General features: G+C 41.7%; 2 protein-coding genes and 1 long non-coding RNA gene across 30 annotated transcripts in view; 1 reads left to right on the forward strand and 2 right to left on the reverse strand.

Annotated features, from left to right (window-relative positions):
• HP1BP3 (heterochromatin protein 1 binding protein 3) overlaps positions 1-8,745 on the reverse strand; it is a 34,350-nt gene extending 25,605 nt beyond the window's left edge. The window contains exons 1-3 of one of the 15 annotated variants that reach the window (XM_072609185.1): positions 8,690-8,745; positions 1,604-1,801; positions 1,051-1,147 (exon numbers count right to left, since the gene is read on the reverse strand). In XM_072609185.1, coding sequence (XP_072465286.1) covers positions 1,051-1,147; positions 1,604-1,699 — 193 coding nt within the window. In that variant the 5' untranslated portion in view covers positions 1,700-1,801; positions 8,690-8,745. Of the gene's footprint in view, positions 1-1,050; positions 1,148-1,603; positions 6,892-6,914; positions 7,756-8,113; positions 8,290-8,689 lie in introns of those variants that run through there. The other 14 variants (XM_072609179.1, XM_072609188.1, XM_072609189.1 and 11 more) reach the window with 14 other exon arrangements.
• An 86-nt stretch (positions 8,746-8,831) lies between these two features.
• LOC140504360 (uncharacterized) lies at positions 8,832-22,120 on the forward strand. Of its 3 annotated transcripts, none has more exons than XR_011967072.1 (2): positions 8,832-9,169; positions 11,475-22,120. It is a non-coding gene; the product is annotated as an uncharacterized lncRNA (long non-coding RNA). The 3 variants fall into 3 exon arrangements; XR_011967073.1 differs by having other exon boundaries at positions 12,697-22,120; XR_011967074.1 differs by having other exon boundaries at positions 15,417-22,120.
• Positions 20,816-23,043, reverse strand: part of EIF4G3 (eukaryotic translation initiation factor 4 gamma 3) — a 386,245-nt gene continuing 384,017 nt past the window's right edge. For all 12 annotated transcript variants that reach the window (XM_072609175.1, XM_072609170.1, XM_072609173.1 and 9 more), the window contains one exon: positions 20,816-21,871. In XM_072609175.1, coding sequence (XP_072465276.1) covers positions 21,690-21,871 — 182 coding nt within the window. In that variant the 3' untranslated portion in view covers positions 20,816-21,689. The remainder of the gene's footprint in view (positions 21,872-23,043) is intronic.

A 23,043-nucleotide genomic window follows, 5' to 3' on the forward strand; every position in this document is an offset into this window, starting at 1 on the left:
TTTCACTCTACTACTGAATAACTGAGATCTCTCCTCTGTCTTTACATGAAATAATCTATTATGATCCTGGAGAACAGGCAGTATACTCAAATATTGCTTTTTAATTTCCTTCTAGGGTAACTGCTGAAATATGGGCTCATGTATTAATTTTTATATATGCTATACTTTTACTTATCTGTGCATACATGTTGTAATCCATATAATCCCTTAAATATAGGGATGGTTTTGTTTTTGTATCCTGTTTAGAAGCACCCCATAAATGTTTGCTGAATTGAGCTGTGTCTTGTTTGAATAAAGCTAGTAGAAGAAAAAACTATATACTGAGTTTAGTGATACTTTTACTTAGAAAAGACTAGTCGGGACATTAATCCCTAAACAACTAACCTCGCGTACAAAAGAATAAAGGGAAACATTAACACATCAATTAGTATACAGGTTTCCCCTAATATAACAACTAAGCTGAGTATCCTTTGCCACAAATTTTGCATTTGGGATTTCTTTCCTTTGACAGTTAGCATATACTCAGAAAATTAAAAACTGCAAAATCAGTCTAAACTAGCCAAATCTAATCCTTATCTTGTGAAAATTCAGGGTCCTTTTAAATATCTTAAGGGAGTGTTGTGAGATTTTAAAACACTAAAAGCAATTCATATATATCTCATTCCTAACAGGAAAAGAGAATGTTAAAATTTAAAAATTTTATATCTGAAAGGAATTTTAAGCTGAGAATTCTTCCAATGGTCTACTTGTCAAATGACTTCATTGATGTTATTCAAACAGTTCAGGAAATTCTACTCTTTCATAATGCCAAGACTTAAAAACTTACTTGCCCACAAAGTGCCTGTGAATAGAATTCCTGTGATTATGTCTACAGCTGGAAAGGCATTTGGAAAATCATCTCGTCCAGCCTCTTCATTTTATAGTTACCTCTGACTTCATATTTTTAAATGACAATTCTATTTCAGGCTTAATATGGAAACGTTCACAATAATTTCTAGTATAGTAAAATGACACTTGAATAAAACAATCTCCACCATGGCTTCACTTTACCTGGTTTCTCCTCCTCACCTTCAGCCGGTTTGCTTTTGGGAGGAGTTTCCCGGGTAGAATTCACAGCTCGACGAATGGGCATGGTGTTATCTTCAACCTTCCAAGAGAAATTCAGAGATAGCCAAAATCAAATGATTATGACAATGTTGCTGAATGAAATTTTGTCTGGTATTTTAAGGGGGCCTAGCTGGGTGTTGGAAGATGTTGGAGAGATCTTCAAGTTGACTCCAGGGTAACTTCTCTGAAGGTGAATGTGATTTTTTTTCTTTTTCTTTTTTTTTTTTAAGGAAATACATCTCAAACTTTTTATGTTCATGTTTAAAGTGGCAACCAAAATTAATTATGTTTTATTTGGAATAAACTTCAAAGGATTTCAGGAATTTTTAGAAGAGTGGGAGATGAAAAGGATACCTGTGCACCTCTGGTTTTGTCAGACTCATAACCCAGGCTCCTAAAAGGAGGGGAGGGAGAATGCACCACCACTTAGCCCCTGGCAGGGCTGGAAGTCAGGGACGGATCCAAGGGCGAGCTTCAAGAACGGGCCAGCCCCTACCTCACCTAACTTGTCCGCGTGGATCAGCTGAGCTCCTACTCTGAGTGGGAGTGCCTTAGGATGGACGAGTTCAGCTTCAGACGTATCAGTCGCCATTTAAATTAATTTCTAGGCCCAAGTGCAGGTTACACTCTGAAGCCTCAGCTTTTAACCACAAGGATTTTTCCTAATGGTTTCACAGTGCAGTGAGGAGTCAACCTGAAGTACAGAAAAGACCTGGTGTGAAGGTTAACAAAAACAAAACTAAACTAAAAAGTCTAAACTTATTTTAAACCCAAAGGAAAAGTATATAGGTATATATGTGAATATATATAGATTTAAATGGGAAATGACTTGGCCATCTTAAAAAATATGATAAAATAGCTAACAAAATATAAAACTATTTGAAGCAGCAACTAAAATGCAGAAGCTAAAGCGGGAACCTAAGCAAAAGTCTGTTCATTATTGAGCCTTCCAGATGAACAGAGGAGAAAAGGCCAGGATATAACTTGAAAAGAAATAAATCTACTTCTATCTATCAATTTAAAGAAGAAAGCATAAGATTATAAGGAGCACACCTTTCCAAAAAAAAGAGAGAAGGATTTTAGTCTAAAGGGAGCAGTCACGGAGCGTCTAAACTATCTGCATTACTGTCTTACAGTTAGAGAAGCAATTTTCTTCTCCTTTAAAGGGAAATTCACACCATACTCAGGGGGATGGTGGTGGCAAGGAATACTGCATCACAGGGAGATTTTAGAGACCTGGGAAGCAAAACTAGGCTTTAAAAAAACAGCACTGCACTAAGTTCCAAAGATTTATTTTTCATATTTTTAAATAATCAAAAGATAGAGAAAAAGCACAATTAAATACTTTAAGAAAGAATACTATTTCTCAATTTTTAAAAACTGTGACAAACTTAGTGGCTGGGATAACATTTTGTAACAAAAAATTCTATTTACCTATAACATGTTTAGTATTTTTTTAAATAAGCTTAATTTTTTTGTAGCTCTGCACTTGCAGAAAAAAGCATAAATTTAGCAAAATAACAGAATCAGCTATTTCAAAACTCCTAGATTTGGCTCCAACCCTAATTAGAAATGAACAGGTTTTCAATTCTAAGGGGACAATTGTGGAGAATCTTGCGACTCAAAACCATAGAGAACATTATAAATAACAAAGAAAAACACCAAATTTGGGGATCATTTGGAGACTTATTCCCAAAGCAAAGAATTCAATAGTAAACTGGGCAATAAAACACTTGCTTCTGATATATACGTTGATGGTGATGGTGGTGATGATAGCTAGCATTTATATATGTACTTTAAGAGTTTGCAAAGTGCTTTACAAATACTACTTTATCATCAGGATAATCCTAGGAGGTAAATGGTATTATTATTTCCGTTTTGCAGACGAGGAAAATGAGGCACTGAGGGGTGAAGTCACTTGTCTAGGGACCCACAGCTACTAAGAGACTGAAACCATACTTGAGCTCAGGGCTCTATCTATCCTCTCTATTCAGATTACACAACCTCCCCTGCAGCCTAGTCAATAAATGTGTTATATCAAAAACTATGTATTTGAAGAGGATATATTCTCAAGATATGGCCACTTTTAAAAAATGTGAAGTGCAAAAATATGCACACCCTTTTAACCAGTAATATCGCCATTCTCCAAGAGATCATAAAAATGGGAAAGGGTCCCACACATACAAGAATATTTATAGCAGCACTCTTTGTGGTGGCCAAAAACTGGAAATCAAGGGGATGCCCATCAATTGGAGAATGGCTGAATAAATTGTGGTATATGAATGTAATGGAATACTATTGTGCTGTAAGAAATAATGAACACGAAGACTTCAGAGAGGCCTGGGAAGACTTATATGATCTGATGCTGAGTGAAAGGAGTAGAACCAGGAGAACTTTGTACACAGCAACAACCACAGTGTATGATAGTTTTTTTCCGGTAGAGTTGGAACTTCATTGCAATGCAAGGACTTAAAAAAATTCCCAGCGGTCTTTTAAGGCAAAATGCCTTCCACATCTGGAGAAAGAACTATGGAATTCAATCGCAGAATGTAGCAGATAATTTTCTTTTGTATTACGTTTTGGTTTGTTATATGATTTCTCTCATTCATTTTAATTCTTCTATACAGCACGACTATGGTGAAAATGTATTTAATAGGAATGTATGTGTAGAATCTATATAAAATTGTATACCGTCTCAGGAAGGGAGGAGGAAGGAAGGGGAAAAAAAAATCTAAATTATATGGTAGTGATTGCAGAACACTGAAAATAAATAAAATTAATATAAAAAATAAAAATGTAAAGTGCTTCAAAAAGTTCTTTTCAAGCAAGTTCTTGGTCACATAACCCTAGTACACACCAAGAGGTGTCTTATTTCCTTCCTAAAAAATACTAAAAAAAAGAAAAGAAACACGTGTAGCATTCAATAATATAAGGGCTGAGGGTACACAAAAATCTTACAAGTGAAAATGTAATAGCAAGTGCATTTAGCATGAATGCATGTTGCTACACAAGTGTGTCTTCCACTCTTTACCCCTGTTTCTGTCCATTCAAGAAATCTAAGGAAGGAACTTTGAAATCATGAAAACCTAGCCAAACTGAAAAGTTACAAATCAATACAAATATGTACTGACAAAGGTATCACTAATTTGATGCCAATGATGCTACTTTCAGTTGTCCAGAAAAAAAATTAATAAAGTATGCAAGAACTAAATCCTTTCCAAATGCTACAGCTAAGGTTGTTTTTATATTTAAAGTGAATGTCACAGCAGTCTTAAAATTATTTACCCTATTTTTTAGTAATTAAGCAAGTCCTGGAGTGATTAATCATTCTTAAACTCAATAGATTTAAAAAATAATGAAAAGCTGACAGATGAGTAGCATTGTATCTAAAACAACTCTCCAAATTCTGTTACCTCTAGGATAAAATCCAGTCTTCTGTTTGGCCCTGGAGGGGATGGGGAGAGAATATTTATGAAGCACCCACAACAACAGTGTAAAGTAGGTGCTGTTACCATCTACATTTTAAGTTAAGTGACTTGCCTGGGGTCAAAGAGCTACAAAGTGTTGGAAATGGAATTTGAACTCAGACCTTCCTTACTTTATTCACAGCTGCAAAGTCCTTCATAAAAACCCTTCCTACCTACCTTTCCAGTCTTACCTTTTTGGGCCCTGATCCATGTATGCATACTACAACCCAGTCACACTGGCCTACTTGTAGAACTTTGTTTTTCCTGCATGTCATCATTCGTGGTGCCCAGGATGCTTTCCTTTTCACCAATTTACATATGTTACTTCATTCATTAAAATATAAGCTCTTTGAGACCAAGGATTGTTTTTGCTTCCCTCCACTTCCATATTTGTATTCCCAGGGCTACTGAAGTGCCAGAGGCACTTTAGTAAATTGGTGTTAATTGACTGACACCTTAAGAGGGACTTATTCCACTACAAACATTAGGTTCCAGATAAAGAGAAAGTAAGAACTTCACTTTAGATGTGAGACAAGGGCACTTTAGATCAGGGGTATCAAACTCAAGTAGAAATAGATCCCTGCAGACTATATACTGATTTAGGAAACCGCAAATTAACATTACTCATGTTGTATTGCACTTTTATTTATTTTGTTAAGCATGTCCCAATTATATTTTGATCTGATTCTGGGGAATCGTGGGGAGCTTATAGAAGACTTCAGTGAGTTTGACATCTCTACTCTAGAATGTTTCTGCAAGTAACCCCATCCCCACGAAAGAAAACATGTTTGTAAAATGTTTCATTTGTATCGTGGGACTCTAAATATTCATGCTAAATGGGGTTTTGCTTCTAAGGATTCACATGACTCAAAAGAAATATTCTGTAGTCTATTCAAAAGTACCTGCAGAATTGTGATAATTATGATACCATACAACACACAGACACACAGAGACAGAGACACAGACACACTCCTTTTCTTCCCACCTACTAAATAAGTTTCTCAGAGAAAGTAAACCACAAAGAAATCTGGAACATCTAATACTGCATTCTGTATGCTCAAAAAGAACCTGAAAAACAAATAAAACAAAGCTTTTGGGGATACAATGTTGAAAAATGTTTCCTAAGTGAAAGTAAAAGTTTTTAAAACTTCGGCTTACAATCCGATGGTCTTCTGGGGGAGGGAGGAGTTTTACAATATAACTAATCACTTAAAAGTCTTAACACTATGGAAGGAAACATTAGCAAGGCAAAAAACTGAATATACATTGATCTCTGAGTGCCAAATAGATACAAGCTTTACTTCAGGCTAGTTAGTGCACCTCAGTGGGGGAGGAGAGGAGAGAAAGAATAATGCAGTCATTAACCTCTTTTACAAGGCTGTAACAAAACTAACAAAATCCACACACAATACACCTTAGCTTTAGCCTCTCAGAAAACAAGCTGCTTTAATATCAAGTCTGTAGTTTATGACTTATAGAAGTCACCAAAATCAGAACTAATGAACAAGGACTTGATGTTTCTGAGAGAGTTTAGGTTATTTTAATATGGTCAATAAAAAAGATATTCCAGAAGCAAAAAACTGATAAGTAACATATTCAATTCAGTTCCTTCCAAATGCAAAGAAATACTAAAAGCATAAGAACCGAGCCATCAATGTTTCAATGTATTTCCATTATATATGTATATACACACACATATATAATCCATATGAAGCACCGATAGTCTAATTCAGCACAAAACGTACGCAGTATCTGGCAACGTACATACATCGCCAAGTGAACCCGGGGGTCCCCCTCCACTTTCGCGTTCGGACCAAGGGACAAATATTCACTAAGTATCTACTCAGCGTCTGTTTCAAGGAGCACGGGGATACAAAATATCAGTCCGACAGGCCACAAGTCACTTGGGAACTTGTCAAGATCTTCACACAACGAAATTTTCCAAATTTCTTAGTGATAATAATAAAAAAGCCAACCCGACGTGCTTTAAAACACTACGCTGTCTTTTTAAAGATAGCAGCAGGCTAAAGAGCCATATAGGCATAGAAATTAAATCACAATAACCGTAAAACAGTATAAACGAGTGGAAACCATTTATATTGTTTCTAAAGTGATGAATTCTGGAATCCCCTAAAACTTAACTACCTTCATATAGGTAAGATTTGTACTGAAATATTTCTGCCCACAGGGTTACAACAGACACAGACGAATGCCAAGACTTGCTTCTAAAAGAAGTCCGGGATAATTTGGAAGCTAAGGTAAGATTCCAGAGTTAGAAAACCCTTCCGAGGAGTCTCGCTTCCCCCGGCTCCCAGCCCCGGGCTTCGCCAGCTGTCTCACCCGGACAGGACAACCTAAATCACCTCCAAAACCCTCTTCCCAAATCGGAGCAGCAGGTGATGTGGCCTAAGATGAAGCCTGAGCACAGCTGCAAACGTGGCCCCTTCCTCACTTGGGGTGAATGGGGGTTGAGGGGATGGTTCGGATCGGGGACACCTTCCCGGTGTGCAAAGGCTCTCCACGAACACCCCTCGGAGGCAGCTCCAGAACGACCCCACCCCCCAAGCTAAAAAGAGCCCCAAACTTCGCCCAGCTCCGGGGCGGGGGGCGTGATCAGGAAAACACCGGAGGGGGCGCCGCGGGGAGGAATCCCAGGCCCGGGTCCTGCCAGGGCGCCAAGGCCGAGGAAGAGGGCCGAGGCCGGAGGAGGCGCCCGCTCACGGGGGAGGGGGCCGCCGCCCCGCTCGCTGCTGCCCGCGGGCCGGAAGGCGGAGGTCAACGAGCGGGCTGCCGACACTCACCGAGCCGACAGAGCCACGGGCCTCGGCCTCGCCCCCAAAGCAGCCGGCCCCGTAATGGCGGCGGCGGGGGGCGGAGCCCCGCGGGAGGGCCGGGCCCATGGCGCGCGCCGCAGCCAATCACCGCCTCCCGAATCGTTTTGAGTTCAAAAGATGGGGCTCTAACTAAGCGGGTGGGGATAGCCGAGCGGGGGTGTGCAGGAAAAGGGGAAGGTGGGGAGGGGGCCCTGGGTGTGCGGGGGGGAAAGGCAGGCCTCAAGTCTCGGCATTCGGAGCCTGCGCAGCTCCGGACAGGCCAACGGGGACCGAATCGGCCAATCAACGCCAGGCAGGAAGAGGCGGCGCAGGCGCAGAAGGGCCTCGGAGGGACCGGTCCTGGGAGGAACGTCCCTCTCCCCCCCAACCCTCACCATTTCACCCCCCTCCCCCGCGACTGCAAACAAAACAGAAGCGGGAACGCGCGCGCACTAGCGGACCCGGGAGGATGCGCCGGCGCGAAGGGCTGGTGGGAAAAGAGGGGGGGCGGTTTGGGGGAACAGCAAACAAAAGGCGCTTGGCGCCCCCCTCCCCCTCCCGAGGGTGGCCCCCTCGGCCCCCTCGCGTCGGGCCGACCCCGCCCCCCTCGCCTAGCCTCGCCTCGCCTCAGGGAGGGGCGGCGGCCTCGGCCTCGGGCGCTCCGGGGCCCGCGGAATCCCACCGCGGCCTCCCCTTCCGCCCCGTCAGGGCTGCGGCCTGCGTTACCTCTGCGCTCTCCCCCCTTCCAGGCGCCCACGTCTCCCCGCGGCCTGTCGGCTCCACTCCCCGCCCGCTGCTCGCCGCCGCCGGCTGCCTTCAGCGGGTCCGTCCGTCCGTCCGCCTGGCCCCGCCGCTGCGCTCTGCAGCCCCGCCCCCCTGCCCGCGGCCCCGCGCGCGCGCCCGCTCCGCCCGTCCCCCCTCGCACCCGCCAACGGCCGCGCGCCGCCGCCGCGCGCTCCCCGAAGCCCGAAGGGACGCCCGCCCCCTGCCGGCGCGGCCGCGGGGTGGTGGAGGCCGAGCTGAGGGAGCGCGCGCCCTCCCCCGCGGCGGAGCTGACGAGCCCGCAGGCTTGCTGGCATCGGCTCCCCTCGGGGGTCGGCCGGCCCGGGCGGCGGACGGCCTCGGGCGGGGCGCTGGGCCGGGGTCTGCGGGGCCTGCCCGCCCCTCTCCGGGCCGGGCCTCCGCGGGTGTCTCCCGTCCTCTCCCCCCCATTTTCCCACTTTCCGCAGCGGCTCCCGGGCCCGAGGATCTTGAGCCCATAGTGACCGAAGGCAGGCTCAGGGGCCCCCAACTTTGCCTTACCGGCGTCTCATTGACGAAGCGTCGTGGGGCGCCAGGTACGATTCGCAAACACCCCCTCCACGCGTCACGTGGCCAAGGAAAATGAAATGTACAACTGCGCCCCTCCCCCACGGGGCCGTGCCCTTGGGGGTCACCTCCCGGTCCAGCCCCACTCCTGCCTTGTGAACGCCCCAAGCACCCCGAAATATCTCATATTAATTGCAAACCTAAATCGGATCTGCATACCTAAAATCAGTCTCCTACGTGGTATTTAGCAGGGACTCAACAAGTTGGCTTAGTGGAAGAAAAACAATTACTTTCCTAGTTCATGGACCTTCTGGTGGCATCTCAGCTGGAGCCCCGACATCTCCTCATGCAGGGAGGCATCGCAGTCCAGCCCCGGACAGAGAAGAGGGTGTATTCTGGTTTTAATCCCACAGTACTGGAGAGTACAGCAAAGACAAACCTCTGCTGTTGTAGCGTCCCATGTTCAGTGTCCAGGTATGTCAGGGCTCTATACGGTGAGTGTACATAGCATTGGGACAGGGATGCACGATGTAGATCATTTAACTCGATCTGGCCAGTCTGTGTCACATACGTTAGTAACTTTGTCCCCTTGTTCTTTACCTTTTGGGGTAGAAGGAAAGGAAGGGTGTAAAATGATGAATGGGAAGTTGGGAGGAAAGACTAGGGATATACCCTCTGAAATTAGAAACACATTTATTGAATGTAAGAGATGTAAAGGAACTCAGACGTGATTTATTCTCTCTCTCAGATTTTACAGATGGGCAAATCAGGGCTTCTCCAAGGTCAGACAGGTCATAGCAGAGCCTGTAAGAACCCAGGTCTCTGTGATTCAGGGTTTCAGCCACATTAAATGCATAAGCAACCGCCTCATGGTATATACAGATCTTCCTTTTCTTGCCTTTCATTTAAGCAATCATTAGCCGTGCTTAAAAACATAGTTTAAGAAGTTTAAGTGACCTTAAAGGTAATTTTATTTTACAGATGAGGATACAAGCCCAAAGAAGGTAATTAGCATCCTGAATAGGATACTTTAGTATAATTTTGCAATGCACAAGCCTTCCATGCTCTATGGAAAACAGATTGCCTTATAAAACTCTTGACAAGGCAGGGTCAGCAGTGCCTCACCCTCTGTACAGTCCTTTGTACTCACTCTGTATTAAGGAGTAAACTAAACAGGAGGTGGCATGGCATGTTCATGTTGTAATGATTTTATCTAGGGTTGATCTTGCTCAGAGCCCTTAATGGAATTTTTCTTACAAGTTAGGGAGGCTCAGTTCTGCTATTTCTGAAGCATGCCAAATCTTTAATTCATCTGAATGTTTACGAAGCACGAGAATCCATTTCTTAAGCTATCTTCAGGAGAGAGGAAAGATGTTAACATAAAAACCAACCCAACGCTGAGAGCTGGGATGAGCACAAAGGAGAAGGAGTATACTCACTACTGTGGAAAGAATACTAGATAAAGATATAAGAAGTACTAAATTGGTATTTGTTACCTGTCGTTTGGGGAAAGTCACAATTTCTCAGGACTTCAGTTTCCTCATTTGTGAAATGGGGCAGGGCTCCTGGATTAGATTATTCTTAGAATCCCTTTTATCTTTAGAGCCTAGTGCCCTAGAGATAGTTTGAGGGCTAGTGAGAAAATAATTAGGAGCATGATTTTATAATAAACTGAAATCTGAGCCTTCGAGTTTCAACAAACCAATTTATCTGGCCCCTGCTTCCAGTCCAGGATTGTTAGGTGAAGGCTGCTCAGAAAACACGCAGTAATAGTGTTGGCTCCATGGTACTTAACCTTGCATGACCCAAGGCTTGAAAAAGCAAAATTTCAAAATCTCATATTTCAAGAGTCAGAGGAGGAAATCCTTTTAGCCTTGAATTCCTCCCATTATTAAGCAAATCTAAAGATAACCAGTAGGGAAAGGGAAAAGAAACTTTTCTCCAAATTGTTAATAGGGACGATTAAAACACTAAGGAAAAGGCCTTCTCCCTTATCCCCTTCCCCCCCCCCCCCCCAGTTGACAACTGGTTCTGTAGCCCCGCTCTTGGGGAGCTGTTCTTCAGTGCAGACACGAACCAGAGGAGTATCACTGTAAATCCTAGAACTTGCTTGTTATACTTCTCTCCTCTGAAGTTCAATCAAGGGATAATTATTGTTCAGGTGAGTGACTCTTTGGGACCCCATGTAGAGTGGTTGGCCTTTTCCTTCCTCAATGTGTACCTGTTTTAAAGATGAGGAACTAAGGCAAATGGGATTAAGTGACTTGCCCAGGGACACATAGCTAACAACTGTCTGAGGCCAAATTTGAATTCATGCCTTCCTGATTCCAAGGCCCAGTGCTCTATCCGCTTGAATTCATGCCTTCCTGATTCCAAGGCCCAGTGCTCTATCCGCTAGGCCAACTAGCTGCCCTTCATCTCAGCTGATATTGTAACATGAGGAAAAGTGACCGAGCAATGCAGCCTTATGGAGACAACCCCTTTGTTCTACCACTGAAGTCCTGCCCGTAGCCTAATGTGCTGTCTTCTGTGGCATGTACCTTAAGCCACAGGATGACAAGCTCTCTGCACACTGGCCCTTCCTTTCCCACTCTGGGACTGCTAGCTGCTATTCAACAAAACTTTCAGATTATCAAAAGGGGTGGTGGTGAGGGCTCCATATGTGAAACCTGTCAAGGCCATACTGACTCAGTGCCTTAGACAGCAAAATCATTGGAAATGTCCTTAAAAAGCCTTTTTTCTCTCTTCCTACCAATCTCATTTGTATTCTTTCATACAGCTTCCCTTTGTGCTCTAAACCAGTCACTGTGCTGTTTGTTGAAAGAGAAACAGTGAGTACTGATTTCAGTTTCCTCTTACAAAAGAGTGTAACCTTGATGTCCAACTGACAGGAACCACCTCCCTTAGCTAGTAAGTCTGGGAAGGCACACTCATCTGACTTAAGTACTCTCCCCTTGTGCCAAATTTCAATAAATTTTTGTAACAATGTCCTCACTTTCCCCTTCAACATTAAAACCATATAGTGAGGCATTTTAACTTTGCCAGATGTAACATCTGACCAGTTTTAATTCTGTACACTTAACTGCTCTCAGTTGAACGTGCCTCGGGGGTAAAGCTTCTGCAATCTTCTCTTTGGCTGCCTCTCTTCATCTTTCCATGTTGAGGTTCCTGGCCTTGTTGCTCCCGTGCTTATATACTACCTCAAGTCAGCACAAAGAATAGGACCTACCTTATGTCTGGAATGTGATACTGGCATAAGAACTGCTGGCATCCTTTGGGAGGTTTGTTACTCTGGATTAAGAAATGTTACATGGAGTATAGTTGACTGAACTCAAGCAGGACTCAAGAAAACCTGAGTTTAAATCCAGCCTCAGACACTGAGCAGTTTTATGATACTGGGCAAGTTGCTTCACCTCTGTGGACCTGAGTTTCCTCATATGTAAAATGAAGGGGTTGGATTCTATGACCTCTAAATTTCTACCCCACTTTAAATTTAAGACCCCATGATTCTTAAAATGCAAGTACTCCTGGGACAGATAACCTCATTAATGCTGGGTAACACCTCAGCATGAATTATTTTATTGGAACAAAGAAAGTAGGTGTGGCTATTTATATGTGTGTATATATCAGTGAAATTGGTAAGAATCCACAATTTTTCTGTTTGCCTGCTGAAGAGTATTTTTGGTGCAACAAGAAATATTAGGTAAGTTAGTGGTTTGCAAATTATGAAGACAAGTGTTAAGAATGCTAACTTATATTGCCAAATTTTTCTCTAATTTTCAACAATTAGGATACTTACCATCAGAATGACAAGTCTTCAGACACTGGCATAGTATGGGCTAGATAGATTCCAGTCTGTGGTTACAGTGCCAGATTGGCTAAAACTAGTCAGTCCACCTGACTAGGGTCTGGGGCTTTTGATTTTTTTGGTTAGTTTTTGCTAAAACTAAATGGTGGTTGTGACAGTTAAGACCAAAATGAAGCTTTTCTTTTTTTCTAAGGAAAGAAAAGAGTTCAAGATTGTGGGGAGCTCTACATGAAGAATAAGAGTCAGAGGCGAGAATTGGAAATCCCAGAGTCCAAGCATAAATGAGACTAGAACTCTAATATGTTGCATTTCCTGGGTTGAAGTAAATTATCTTAAATTATCAAGCACAGTTGTGTTGACTGCTCCCATAGTGCAACTGGTATAATTATGGAGAGATTTTTAAAGAAAACATTTTTTGTTATAGAGAACAGTTACCAATACTCTGATTAGACTTGCTGCATTTCTCCTTCTCATTTACAGAACACAGAAATTAAAATTTTTATTTTTTTTTGCAAATATTACTAGAATTAGGATTTCATAGCAAAATGACAAGGGGCTCGATTAGGTCAGGAGCTCTTATCCCTCTAATGACATACATGATTGGCTAGCTTCCCATTTTCCTGCCTAGACCAATCTGTAGCCATTATCAAGTTTTTATGTAGCATTGGCTTAGGATGGCAAGAAATTAATAGCTTCTTGCCAAGAGTACAATAAAACCTGGATATGATTTAATAATGCACCTAAGTTTATGTAGTTTACAGTTATGTGCACATCAGTTAAACCCTCACTAGCCTCTAAGCAACAATTTACAATTTTTCCTGGTAAATACTACAAATTTCACATTGATTCATGAGGAGAGATGATTCTAATAGTATTGACTTATTCCATTCTGCCTGGCAGTTATCCTAAAAGACAAGTAGCTCAAAGCTTAGTGGAGATCAGAAACTTTTTAGCTAAATCCAAAAAAAAAAAAAAAAAGCTTAGTCCATTCATAGAAGAAATTTAAACAAAAGTTGATTTCTAGTCTTTTAGCATGACTTCCATTGGGTCAGAGTATGGGTAATGGATCTATAGTTTGACCCAATTAGGAGCTGCCTAAAGGAAATGCAACATTTAGGGAATTTTACAATCAATTCCCTACTTAGGAAAAGAGGCGACTTCCTTATATATGGCTTGAGTCATATTTTGAGGGAAAAGGAAAACAAGATGAGCCTGCTATCCCATCATACTTTGTGTGTTTTTGTAGGGTTGCCTTCCTTTTCATGTTAAAACATGAAGCATAAATATCATATCCTTATATTTCAAATTATATTTTTACCACTTGCCAGATCTACAAAGACTTTAGACCTCCTTTTTTGTTTTAAATATGCAATTTCAATTTTACTTCATGTTTCTTCTCTCCTCTCCACCCCCATCTTTCTATCCCTACTTTCTGGCTTTACCCAGGACTTTTCCCTGTTGGGGGGAAGTTCAGGGTCAGACAGTTGGTGGGAAGCTTTCTTAGTAACTATGGGGAAGGTCCTTTTCCCTCCAGTGTTCAGATGTATACACATGCACACATATATGTGTGTGTGTATTTGTGTGCATACACATACACACACATATATATTTTATATGATCCTTAAGAAAACTTTATTTTAAAAAGGGGCTTTTTTTAAAAAAGAAAAAAATCCACATTGACTTGTGATTTTTTTTTTTGTTAACAAGTGCTACAAACTTGGATTTGGTGTAAAAAGAAAAAGATTTATAAAAAGTTGGGCCTAGTGAATATGGGCAAAGATTGTGGTCAATGTTCAATAAGACAGAGAAGGGAGTCCTTTAAAAAAAACCCACCAAGACTGGAAAACAATTTGCCTTAAAAGTCTAGAGATCTTAAAAAGCCTTATTATAGCCACAGTTTTAAGAAAGAATAACACTTTGAAATAACTATAAATTTGGAGCCATTAAAACTTTCACAGGAGGCACTGTTAGAGTAGTGGATAGAAAGTTGGCCAGGTTGAGGCTACTGGGGTTTAAATCCATCTTCTAAATGGCTGTGTGTTCCTGGGCAAATCACTATCCCAGTCAGAGGCGGTATCAAACTGTAAGGAAGTTTCCTATGGCAATGAAACCATAGGCGCCATTCCCATACATAGTTTCATAATACTGTCTGATGCAACTGGCTGCTTCTGACAGAAAGCTTTTAATTCGACTGAGAGTGGTGTAAAGGAAAGAGCACTGGACTCCATCGGAAAACCTGTGCTCTTCCAAGCTGTTGCTGTTTTGACTTTCTTAAGGTTGCCCGCTGCTTCTCTGGGCCTGTGTTCCCTCAACTCTAAAATGGAAATAATATTCTTGTACTCCCTAACTCAAAAGAATTGTTACTTTCCAAACTGTAAAGTGCAACAGAAATAGGAACCGTTCTTTGATTCCACATTGCCTCTGCCAGCACCAGGGATACAGAAATGAAACGAGAGGTTCCCTGTCCTCGAGAAACCAAGAGTGGGGGAATATCCACATAACAGAATGGCACAACCCGGCATACATGTTGTTTCTCCACCTCCTCCTCTGTGGGGCTAAATCCAGTTTTCTCATCAAAAGAAACCTAGCATGGAGTCTAATTGGTAACTGGTCTAGTACAACAGGACTGAAATTAGCTATGAATGGATGATGCCTGTTTAATTATGGGGATCAAAGTTAGCTAATGATGGCAGAAAATGCCTATCAAATTATTTTTTGTGGTTTATTACTGCTTCAGAGGGGAAATATGCTTCTTTCTTGTTAAAATATGGGAGCGTGTCACTCTCCAGTGACATTAAGCAACTGCCTATTAGGAGAAATGAATTAAGTAACAACATAGTTTTGCTGGGAGTTTATCCCATAGGCTCAAAGCTGTTATCTCCCGCTCTCTAAATGTCAGCTGTCTACTTACAGGCCTGTGACTTCTTTACATCCTGCTTCTCTACAAAAACTGAATCAGAAAGAGATGCTGCTGAAGGACTGTGGACATCAGATCTATAATCTCCTTATAATTACAGAGACTACTCAAGAGAAATACAATGATCGGATGAGATTTAGGTTCAAACGAAATTGGCTCACAGGCATAGGCATGCCATTTCCAGTGACAAAAAATCTCAGAAATTGATCCTTAAGAGTTTTTGTTTCCCCGATTATGTCCCCAGATGTGGTCTGTGAGGCTTGGGAAAGGGAGAAAAGTCAGGTTAAAAAAAATGGTGTGAGGTATTCCTCTGTTTTCACTTTGGCAAAAGTCCTTAGTACAGATTGTGAGAATTTCTTTAATGTAAATTCAGATTTCAGGACACTTCCAGGTGAAGCAAAGGCAGAGGTCATTGATTTGAGTCTATTATTTCCACCTGTCTTTGTAATAAATAACACTGGCAGCTCAATTTATATTCCAAAATTACATTTCATCCTCTGACCTATCACCATTTTTAGATGGTGGCAGCTGTACTACCACTATAGGAGACCACTTCCTTCAGAAGAGCAGTTTTTTAAATCACATTCCAAGGCACAGTGCTAGATAAAACACAGAGAATTTATGTGTTCTGTGTACTGCCACCTGCATTTGGTTTGGGGGTAACTAGATGTCCAAATGCCAAAATAATTTCACAAGGACCAATTAAAAGTATATGAAATTTATAGCTGAATCATCCCAGCTTTAGTCTGACTATAGTACCAAAGGGTTTCCTGAACGAAGTGCCTTGTCATGTTAAAAGTACTGACAAAAACAGAAGACCAAAGAGCAAATCGTTGGAAGTAAGACACTGGAGTCAGTAAGGGGACAGCTGTAAAATATTCACTCACTCTACTATTTCTTGTCAAGCTTGATAGGCAATGTTATCAACCATCAACATCTGTCCTTATGAATTTTGCTAAGCTACATCATCCATCATTATCAATTAGATTTGGTTGCCAACAGATCAGGCATAACAAAGAGGTGAGATTTAAGAAAGCCCCTCTTCAATCATCATGGGCTTATGGAATGTTAATTCAGGAAGGCCCTCAGAAACCATTTAATTCAACTCCTTCACTTTACAGATGAAGAAAAAAAGGTCCACACTGGACCAACACCATGTAACTATCTAGTGATGACACAGGAGCTGCCAATCAAGTGTTCGTTCATCTGTCCTACCCTGCCTCCTGCTGTATGTGACTAGTCAGCTGGGTACCATTTGGTAGTTCAGGAATTATAATGGAGGAAAAGGAGGGACTTTATGTTCCCTTTCTACTTCTTTATTGAGAAAGTGGATAAGGGAGAAATCTGTGGCCCTTAAACCCAAGAACCTATATAAGGTTATAAGTTAGGCCTCCTTGGAGTTAAACCATTTCACATGACCAGAGCCTGAAGTCATAAACATTGGACTGAACATTAGAGATGATCGACTTTATGCCCTCCCAACATGAGGCATGAATTTCCTTTTTACCATATCCCCTTATAAGTCTGTGTGAGAAGACTTATAGTGATATGAAAACTCACCACTTCAGAAAGCAGCCCATTTCTTTTTTGGATAGCTCTGCTTTCTCCTTATGCCAAGCAAAAACGTGTGTTCCTGTAACTACCACATGCTGGTCTCAGTGCTGCCTTCCTGGTCCATGCAGAATAAGCACTATTAAATGGTCTGAAAATTCACACAGCTCAGTATGGATAGCTTCCTCCTCAGAGTAGCCAAGTGCATTCTTTACTCATTTGGAAAGATCTTGCCTCCTCTTATAAAAGCCTGTTGTTTGAAATTCTCACTCACAGTTCTCTTTACTCATTCCATAATCTGAGTGTCTCTATTAGCAAGGCAATATCAAGACAGAAATTATTTCCCCTTTTGTGGGATACATGCAGTATTTGTGGCTCTTAGGTGTGTAATCTCTTTAAGCTGAGGCATCTGAAAACCTGTGTTCTTATAAGCTTATTGAGAAGAAAGGAGGCCATGTTGTGAAGCTAATGAACTGGGACTGACCAGTACGGGAGGTTCTGTCTCAAGTCATTTTTTATTCTTCAGTGAGATGTTTTAACCTCATGACAATCCAGTGAACAGCCTCAGGGTTTCTCCCAGCTGCTGTATAAAATCCACTCATCCATTCAAAACAAAGTATGAAAAATAACCCACCCAATATGGTGGTTTTCTGAAGTTACTATAGCCAAATGTGCTTAAAACAATACAAGGAAAAACAGTGGAATCCATGTATCTGTTTGCATAAAAGCTAAAGAATGAATTATTTACAATCCTAAATTCATAACCAATTTCTGAAGGTCAAGGCAGCTTTCTTATTTTCTGGTTCAAGTCACTTTACCTTTTGAGAATAAGTGGAATTTCATTTTTATATTGTTAACCATGTTAACCGGTCATTTATAGAAAAGCATAGTCCCCCCCACCCCCTCACCCTCCCCTTCTTGCATTGTTAAGACCTGGCCATTGAATGCATACATGCTCAAGAACAGCCCTCTCAGGGGTTAGCTGTCAACACCATGGAGCTCAAGACTTTGGCAGCACCAAGTTAAGTCATACTCGAAACTCTCAAGGCACCATCTCACTTCAGAAGAGTCCAAAATATTCAGGGTTTCCAAACCTAAGGAGAACTATGAGGGCAGCGATAGGGTTAGTCACCGTCTGTTAGACTTCAGCCACCATTCGTTTCAGGCAAACCAAATTCATATCCAAGACTCAGAAAAACATCATAATGTGGTAGGAAAACTCCTACAACTTGTGCTTATCAGATAAGGAATAAATGGTGGCTGCCATTTATTGCCAAACGTGTTGCCAAAATCTGTAAGAAGAAGATACGGGAATATTGGAAAATCAAAGGCAGCTGACTCTGTCTTGTGCTCCATGGTATTGAGCGGTTTGTTCTAGACCAAATGTGGGTTTAATGGCCAGGTCTAACAATGCAGTAAAAGGCAGGGGGCATGGGGGACATACTTTTCTATACATGGCCAACTAACATGGTTAACAATATAAAAATCAAATTCCAATTATTCTCAGAAAGTGTTTTCTAAGAATAAAAATCTAGAAAAATGTGTGAAAATACAGAATCAGGGCCAAGAGTACAGTATTATTTTCAGTTTGTCTCAATCTGGTTTGTACCAAATCTATAGAAAAAGAGAAATATGAACAAATTTTCAGTACCTTTTCCAACAGCCTGTTTGTTCCAACTGGCAGGCTTGTCAACTGATTCAAACTGCATTTAGGAATAAAAAATTTAAGAAGGCAACAACACAAAAGATCTGTTGGACAACAAAAAAGAGGTTGTACTTTGTAGTCAGACAGTAGAGAAAATTATTAATGGAGTCACTATATGTTAACTGGATTTCTTTAAAAAAATAAAAAAGGCTGTGAAAATGGCTTTTTGACCTCTGTGAGATGAGAACTATCAGCTGAAAACATGTAAGTTTGGACACAGTGACATAACATGTCTTCTTGCTTCAAAGAACTTACTGAACTTATCCAACAGCAATAAGTTAATTGACTTAAATACAAGTAGAAATATCTTTAACTGAAATAAGTATTATGTCAACTCCTGAAGTGTGTCTACTGGTAGAAATGACCTTCCCAATGTGCTGCTGGGGGAATGTAATGGCTGCTGTCCACTTCAGGGCTGGGAAGGCCATTATCCCCTGGGAAGACTACCACCCAGTTCTGGGTGGGAAGCCAAGTGGCTGAGCCAAAGAGCAGGGCCAGAGCTGTCCTAGGCACCTGAGCTGAATCCCTAAAGATCCAACCACACTACTATCTTATGTATGCTTTTCCCATGTTCTTTCTCTCATGTAATCATGAATCCAACAGGACAACTGAAATTTGTGTAGAGAAGCAATTACCTGCTTCTAAGAACGCTCTTGAGTTTCATTATTTTATCTTCCATAACTGATGCAAGGTTTTGTTACTGACATCATATTATAAACATGGTGGTATCTGAAGTCTTTTCAATGAAGTTTTATTTTTTAACTTTTTTTCCCTACACTTCTCACATTGGCATGTATCTACTATGCATGAGTGAACACAGCCTACAGGTCTAATTCAAGCTTCTCCATGACCTGCCAACCACAGCCACTGAAGCCACTGTGATACCCAATTCTTAGTCCCAGGGGGCAGCATTCACATCACTCAGAGGAATCTCTTGGTTCAGGTTACTCTGCACTTTGGTTCTGCAAAATTTGAATATTCCCTCTACTCTAACACCTGGGTTGTTCTGCCGGGGTTGCAGTCAGTCATTAGGTGGCACATTTTCAGTCAAGGTCGTTCATTGGCCTCTGTGGGCAGAGCTCTTCATCAATCGCTTTATTTTGCTCAGGATCATGCCCTTGTTAGCTTATGGGGAAGAATTCTGAACTATTTTAAACCACACACAGGAGAAAAACCTTTTATTGCTACTGAAAAAAATGCATTCTTGGGTTTCCCCTGTGTGGCCAGGTCTCTTAATGGTGGAAACTTCTTCAGAGATGGGAGCTGAAGGTCATCTGTGATTGGCATCCAAATGAGAAGCACAGAGACTATTTACTTGGGAAAGAGTTTGGCTTCATGAACACACTCACCTTCACAAGGTGCCAGCCCTCAGACAACACAGAAGGAAAGCCACCTTTCAAGCCTGTGCTGCAACTTTCTTTTAAAACAAGCACCCAAACGTTGTGGAGAAAATCAGAGGCCCAAATCACACTAACTTCACACACTCCAGAATGGACTGGGTCAAGCTGGGGGAACAGCATGATTGTCACACAGTACGTAGCTTCATCTGAAAAAAACCCAAAACGTGTGGATGCTGCCTTTCTTTGACTCTCTTACAGATTGGTTTGGGTCCCTTCAACATGAAGGCAGTTGTTGGAAGCAAACTTTGGAACGCTGTGGTGGTGGCTGCCTGGTAAGAAGTGAACCAGTCAAAAGGCCATGGAGAAGGGGAGACTGGTTGTTTGATTCAAAGGCTCTACACGTGTGACCTGCTACAAGGGCTATCAGGGGGCTAATGCCAGTGGGATTCCTGAGTCCTGATACTTAAGGGAGGCAAAGAGTTCGAGACTGGATGCAGCTGCTTCTAGCACCCTCCGATCAAATCTCTCGCCCTAGCATTGACATGCTATTGGATGTCTCCAAGAAGCTCAGCCTGGGCTTTTTGGGGGAGGTGGTCACTCAGTGGGCTGCACCTCTGCAGAGCAGGCCTTTCACCCAAGTACAAATTCCCTCCTTAACCCTGGTTGGGGACACACAGACACACACACACTCTAGGTACACCATTTGAGATACCTGGGCCTGGAGCCTAAAAGAGCAAAGCCAGCACCTGTTTGAGATGGTGCCCACATCCAGCAGCTGCCGAAGGAGAGATCGCTTTACTTTCTTTAAACTTGCAATGCTTGTCTTTATTTTGTTCTTTATATTTGAAAGTGAGAAGAAATAGTATCGAGTCAATTTCTTTTTTTTTTAAATATTTGTTCTATGTATTTACAAGCCTTAAAGTTGCTCTAAAGGTTTCAGAAGTATTATGAGTACTTTCCCAGGGTAGCACTTTTTTTCTGAACAAGTTAATTCTTGGAGCTCTCTGGTCCACAGCATTCTCTCAAATGCATTTCCTTCCGTTCCAGGTTTGTGCATGTTTTGATTACTATTTTGATTTTTAATTTCTGAAGCAAGCTGAGAGGCAGGCAGAAAGATTTGATGCCAAAAACAACAACAAAAAATGATCTCTCTTACCTAGCTTACCCCAAAACCCCCTTAAGACTGGACTATCTACTATGCTTTGAAACAAAAGTGAGGTGCATCTGAAGGGGAGGGAAATTTATTTCTCTGTTTTTCTATTATACAATTTGTTTACAGAAACTGCAAATTAAAAAATTACACTGGCATTTGCAGTCCTTAAAATAAATTAAAGTTCTCAACTTTTTTTTTTTTGCTAAACAGATCTGTGTTTCTTTTAAAGTATGAGTCCTTGTTTAAAAAGAAAAGAAAAGATTAAAACAGAAAATATTTTCTATAAATAATACATGTATTTTGGTTTAGTGCTCCCGCCCTCAGGTTTGACGTTTACTTTTTCCAGTACCTTTTTCCTCCATGATCACCTTTTTGTTTCTCTCTCCCCTCTCCCACTCGTGCACACGTGGGGGTTTCTGCTCGAGAATTGGCCTTGCTGCACTGTGATTGGCGAAGACGTGAAACTTTTTAAAAAAATACTTAAATTGTTTCTTTTGTTTCGTTTTGTATATTTGAAGTTTTAGTTATCCTCTGACTCCTCTTCGGCTTCCCTCAGCCACGTGAAGAAGGCTGTGACCGATTTCAGCGCCACGCCTTTCCCACTCTGCTCAGCAGGGTCCTTGCTGCTTTCCCACTTGTAGAAGGCGTCCTCCGAGATCACCTCCTCGTCATAGAGACAATCAAAAAACATCCGCAACAGATCTGCAAGAGGGCAAGAAGGGACTGTCAGTCCTGACAGTTATAGCATTGAGAGGCCCTTAAGGGCAAACAAGGAAGGGGATTCTTTCCCCAAGTAGTGATTTTGTACCGATTCTCAAAGAGGACATCAGTTTCAGGTCCCTATCCCTCCCCCTTAAAAACAGTTCTCAGTGTTACACCAGCACAAGGACTTGGGGATACGAAGAAAGGAGAAGGAAATAATTTATATTCTAAATAAATGTCTAAAATCATTCTTCTGTAGCTATTATTTAACTCTGTTCTAATTTTTCTGTGGTTCCAGGTGTGTATCATTTTATATTACGTTCCAATCATCTTTTTAAAATAAAAGTCTGGGTTGCTCCTCCCCCCTTCTTTGATATGTACAGTTTTGGATTTGGTTTCTGATATGAAAAGATTAAAGTAATCACCTGGATAAACGGGGCAACAACTCTCCTAAATGAGTACTGTGGGAATTCACACACATTCTCTCTCTCTCCTATCACTTATCCATTACTTTACCCAACCCAAATCATCTAGTTAAGGATCTCAATTCTCTGCTTTTCTTTAGCTAAGGAGACCTGGGTTTTTACCAGGCAGGCAAATTGATGGGAGTCTCAAGCCTCAGATTTTCCCTTTTCCATCCTTATTCTTCCAACCCATGTTAGTGATTTAGAATATATCATATGAAAGTTTCCCTGAAGATTTATATTTGTAATCATATTATTATTTCAATTACTTTTCATTCTCTAAACATACTAGTAGGAAAGTCAGGGGAAGGAGTGGCCAGAGATGTGTTAAAGTAGAGGTGATGAACTTGGCCTAGGATCAAAGATTCAGCAAGGGTCATTACACTGGACAATCCTAAAGGGATCAGTAAAAACTATATTTTTATTCAACTGGTTGAAAACAAAATTTCCAACTGTATCTAATGATTTTAAGATTTAATGTATTGGCAAGTAGTAATTTCCCTATTTTATAGAGGAAAACTAAGGAAGGGAAGTTAAATGAAAAAGAAGAGGGGGCAGGTAGTGGCATGGATGAAGCAAGCCCAAGCCCAGTGGCTTGTCACCAACAGCATCACAAATGAACGCAGAGGAAGATCTAAGAGCACAGCTGGTCTTGTGGAGTCTCTCCTCGTAGTCCAAAGTCTCTCACCACAGACCAGTAAAGCTTCT

The sequence above is a fragment of the Notamacropus eugenii genome, chromosome 5, assembly GCF_028372415.1.
Source record: "Notamacropus eugenii isolate mMacEug1 chromosome 5, mMacEug1.pri_v2, whole genome shotgun sequence".
NCBI classification, from domain to species: Eukaryota; Metazoa; Chordata; class Mammalia; order Diprotodontia; family Macropodidae; genus Notamacropus; species Notamacropus eugenii.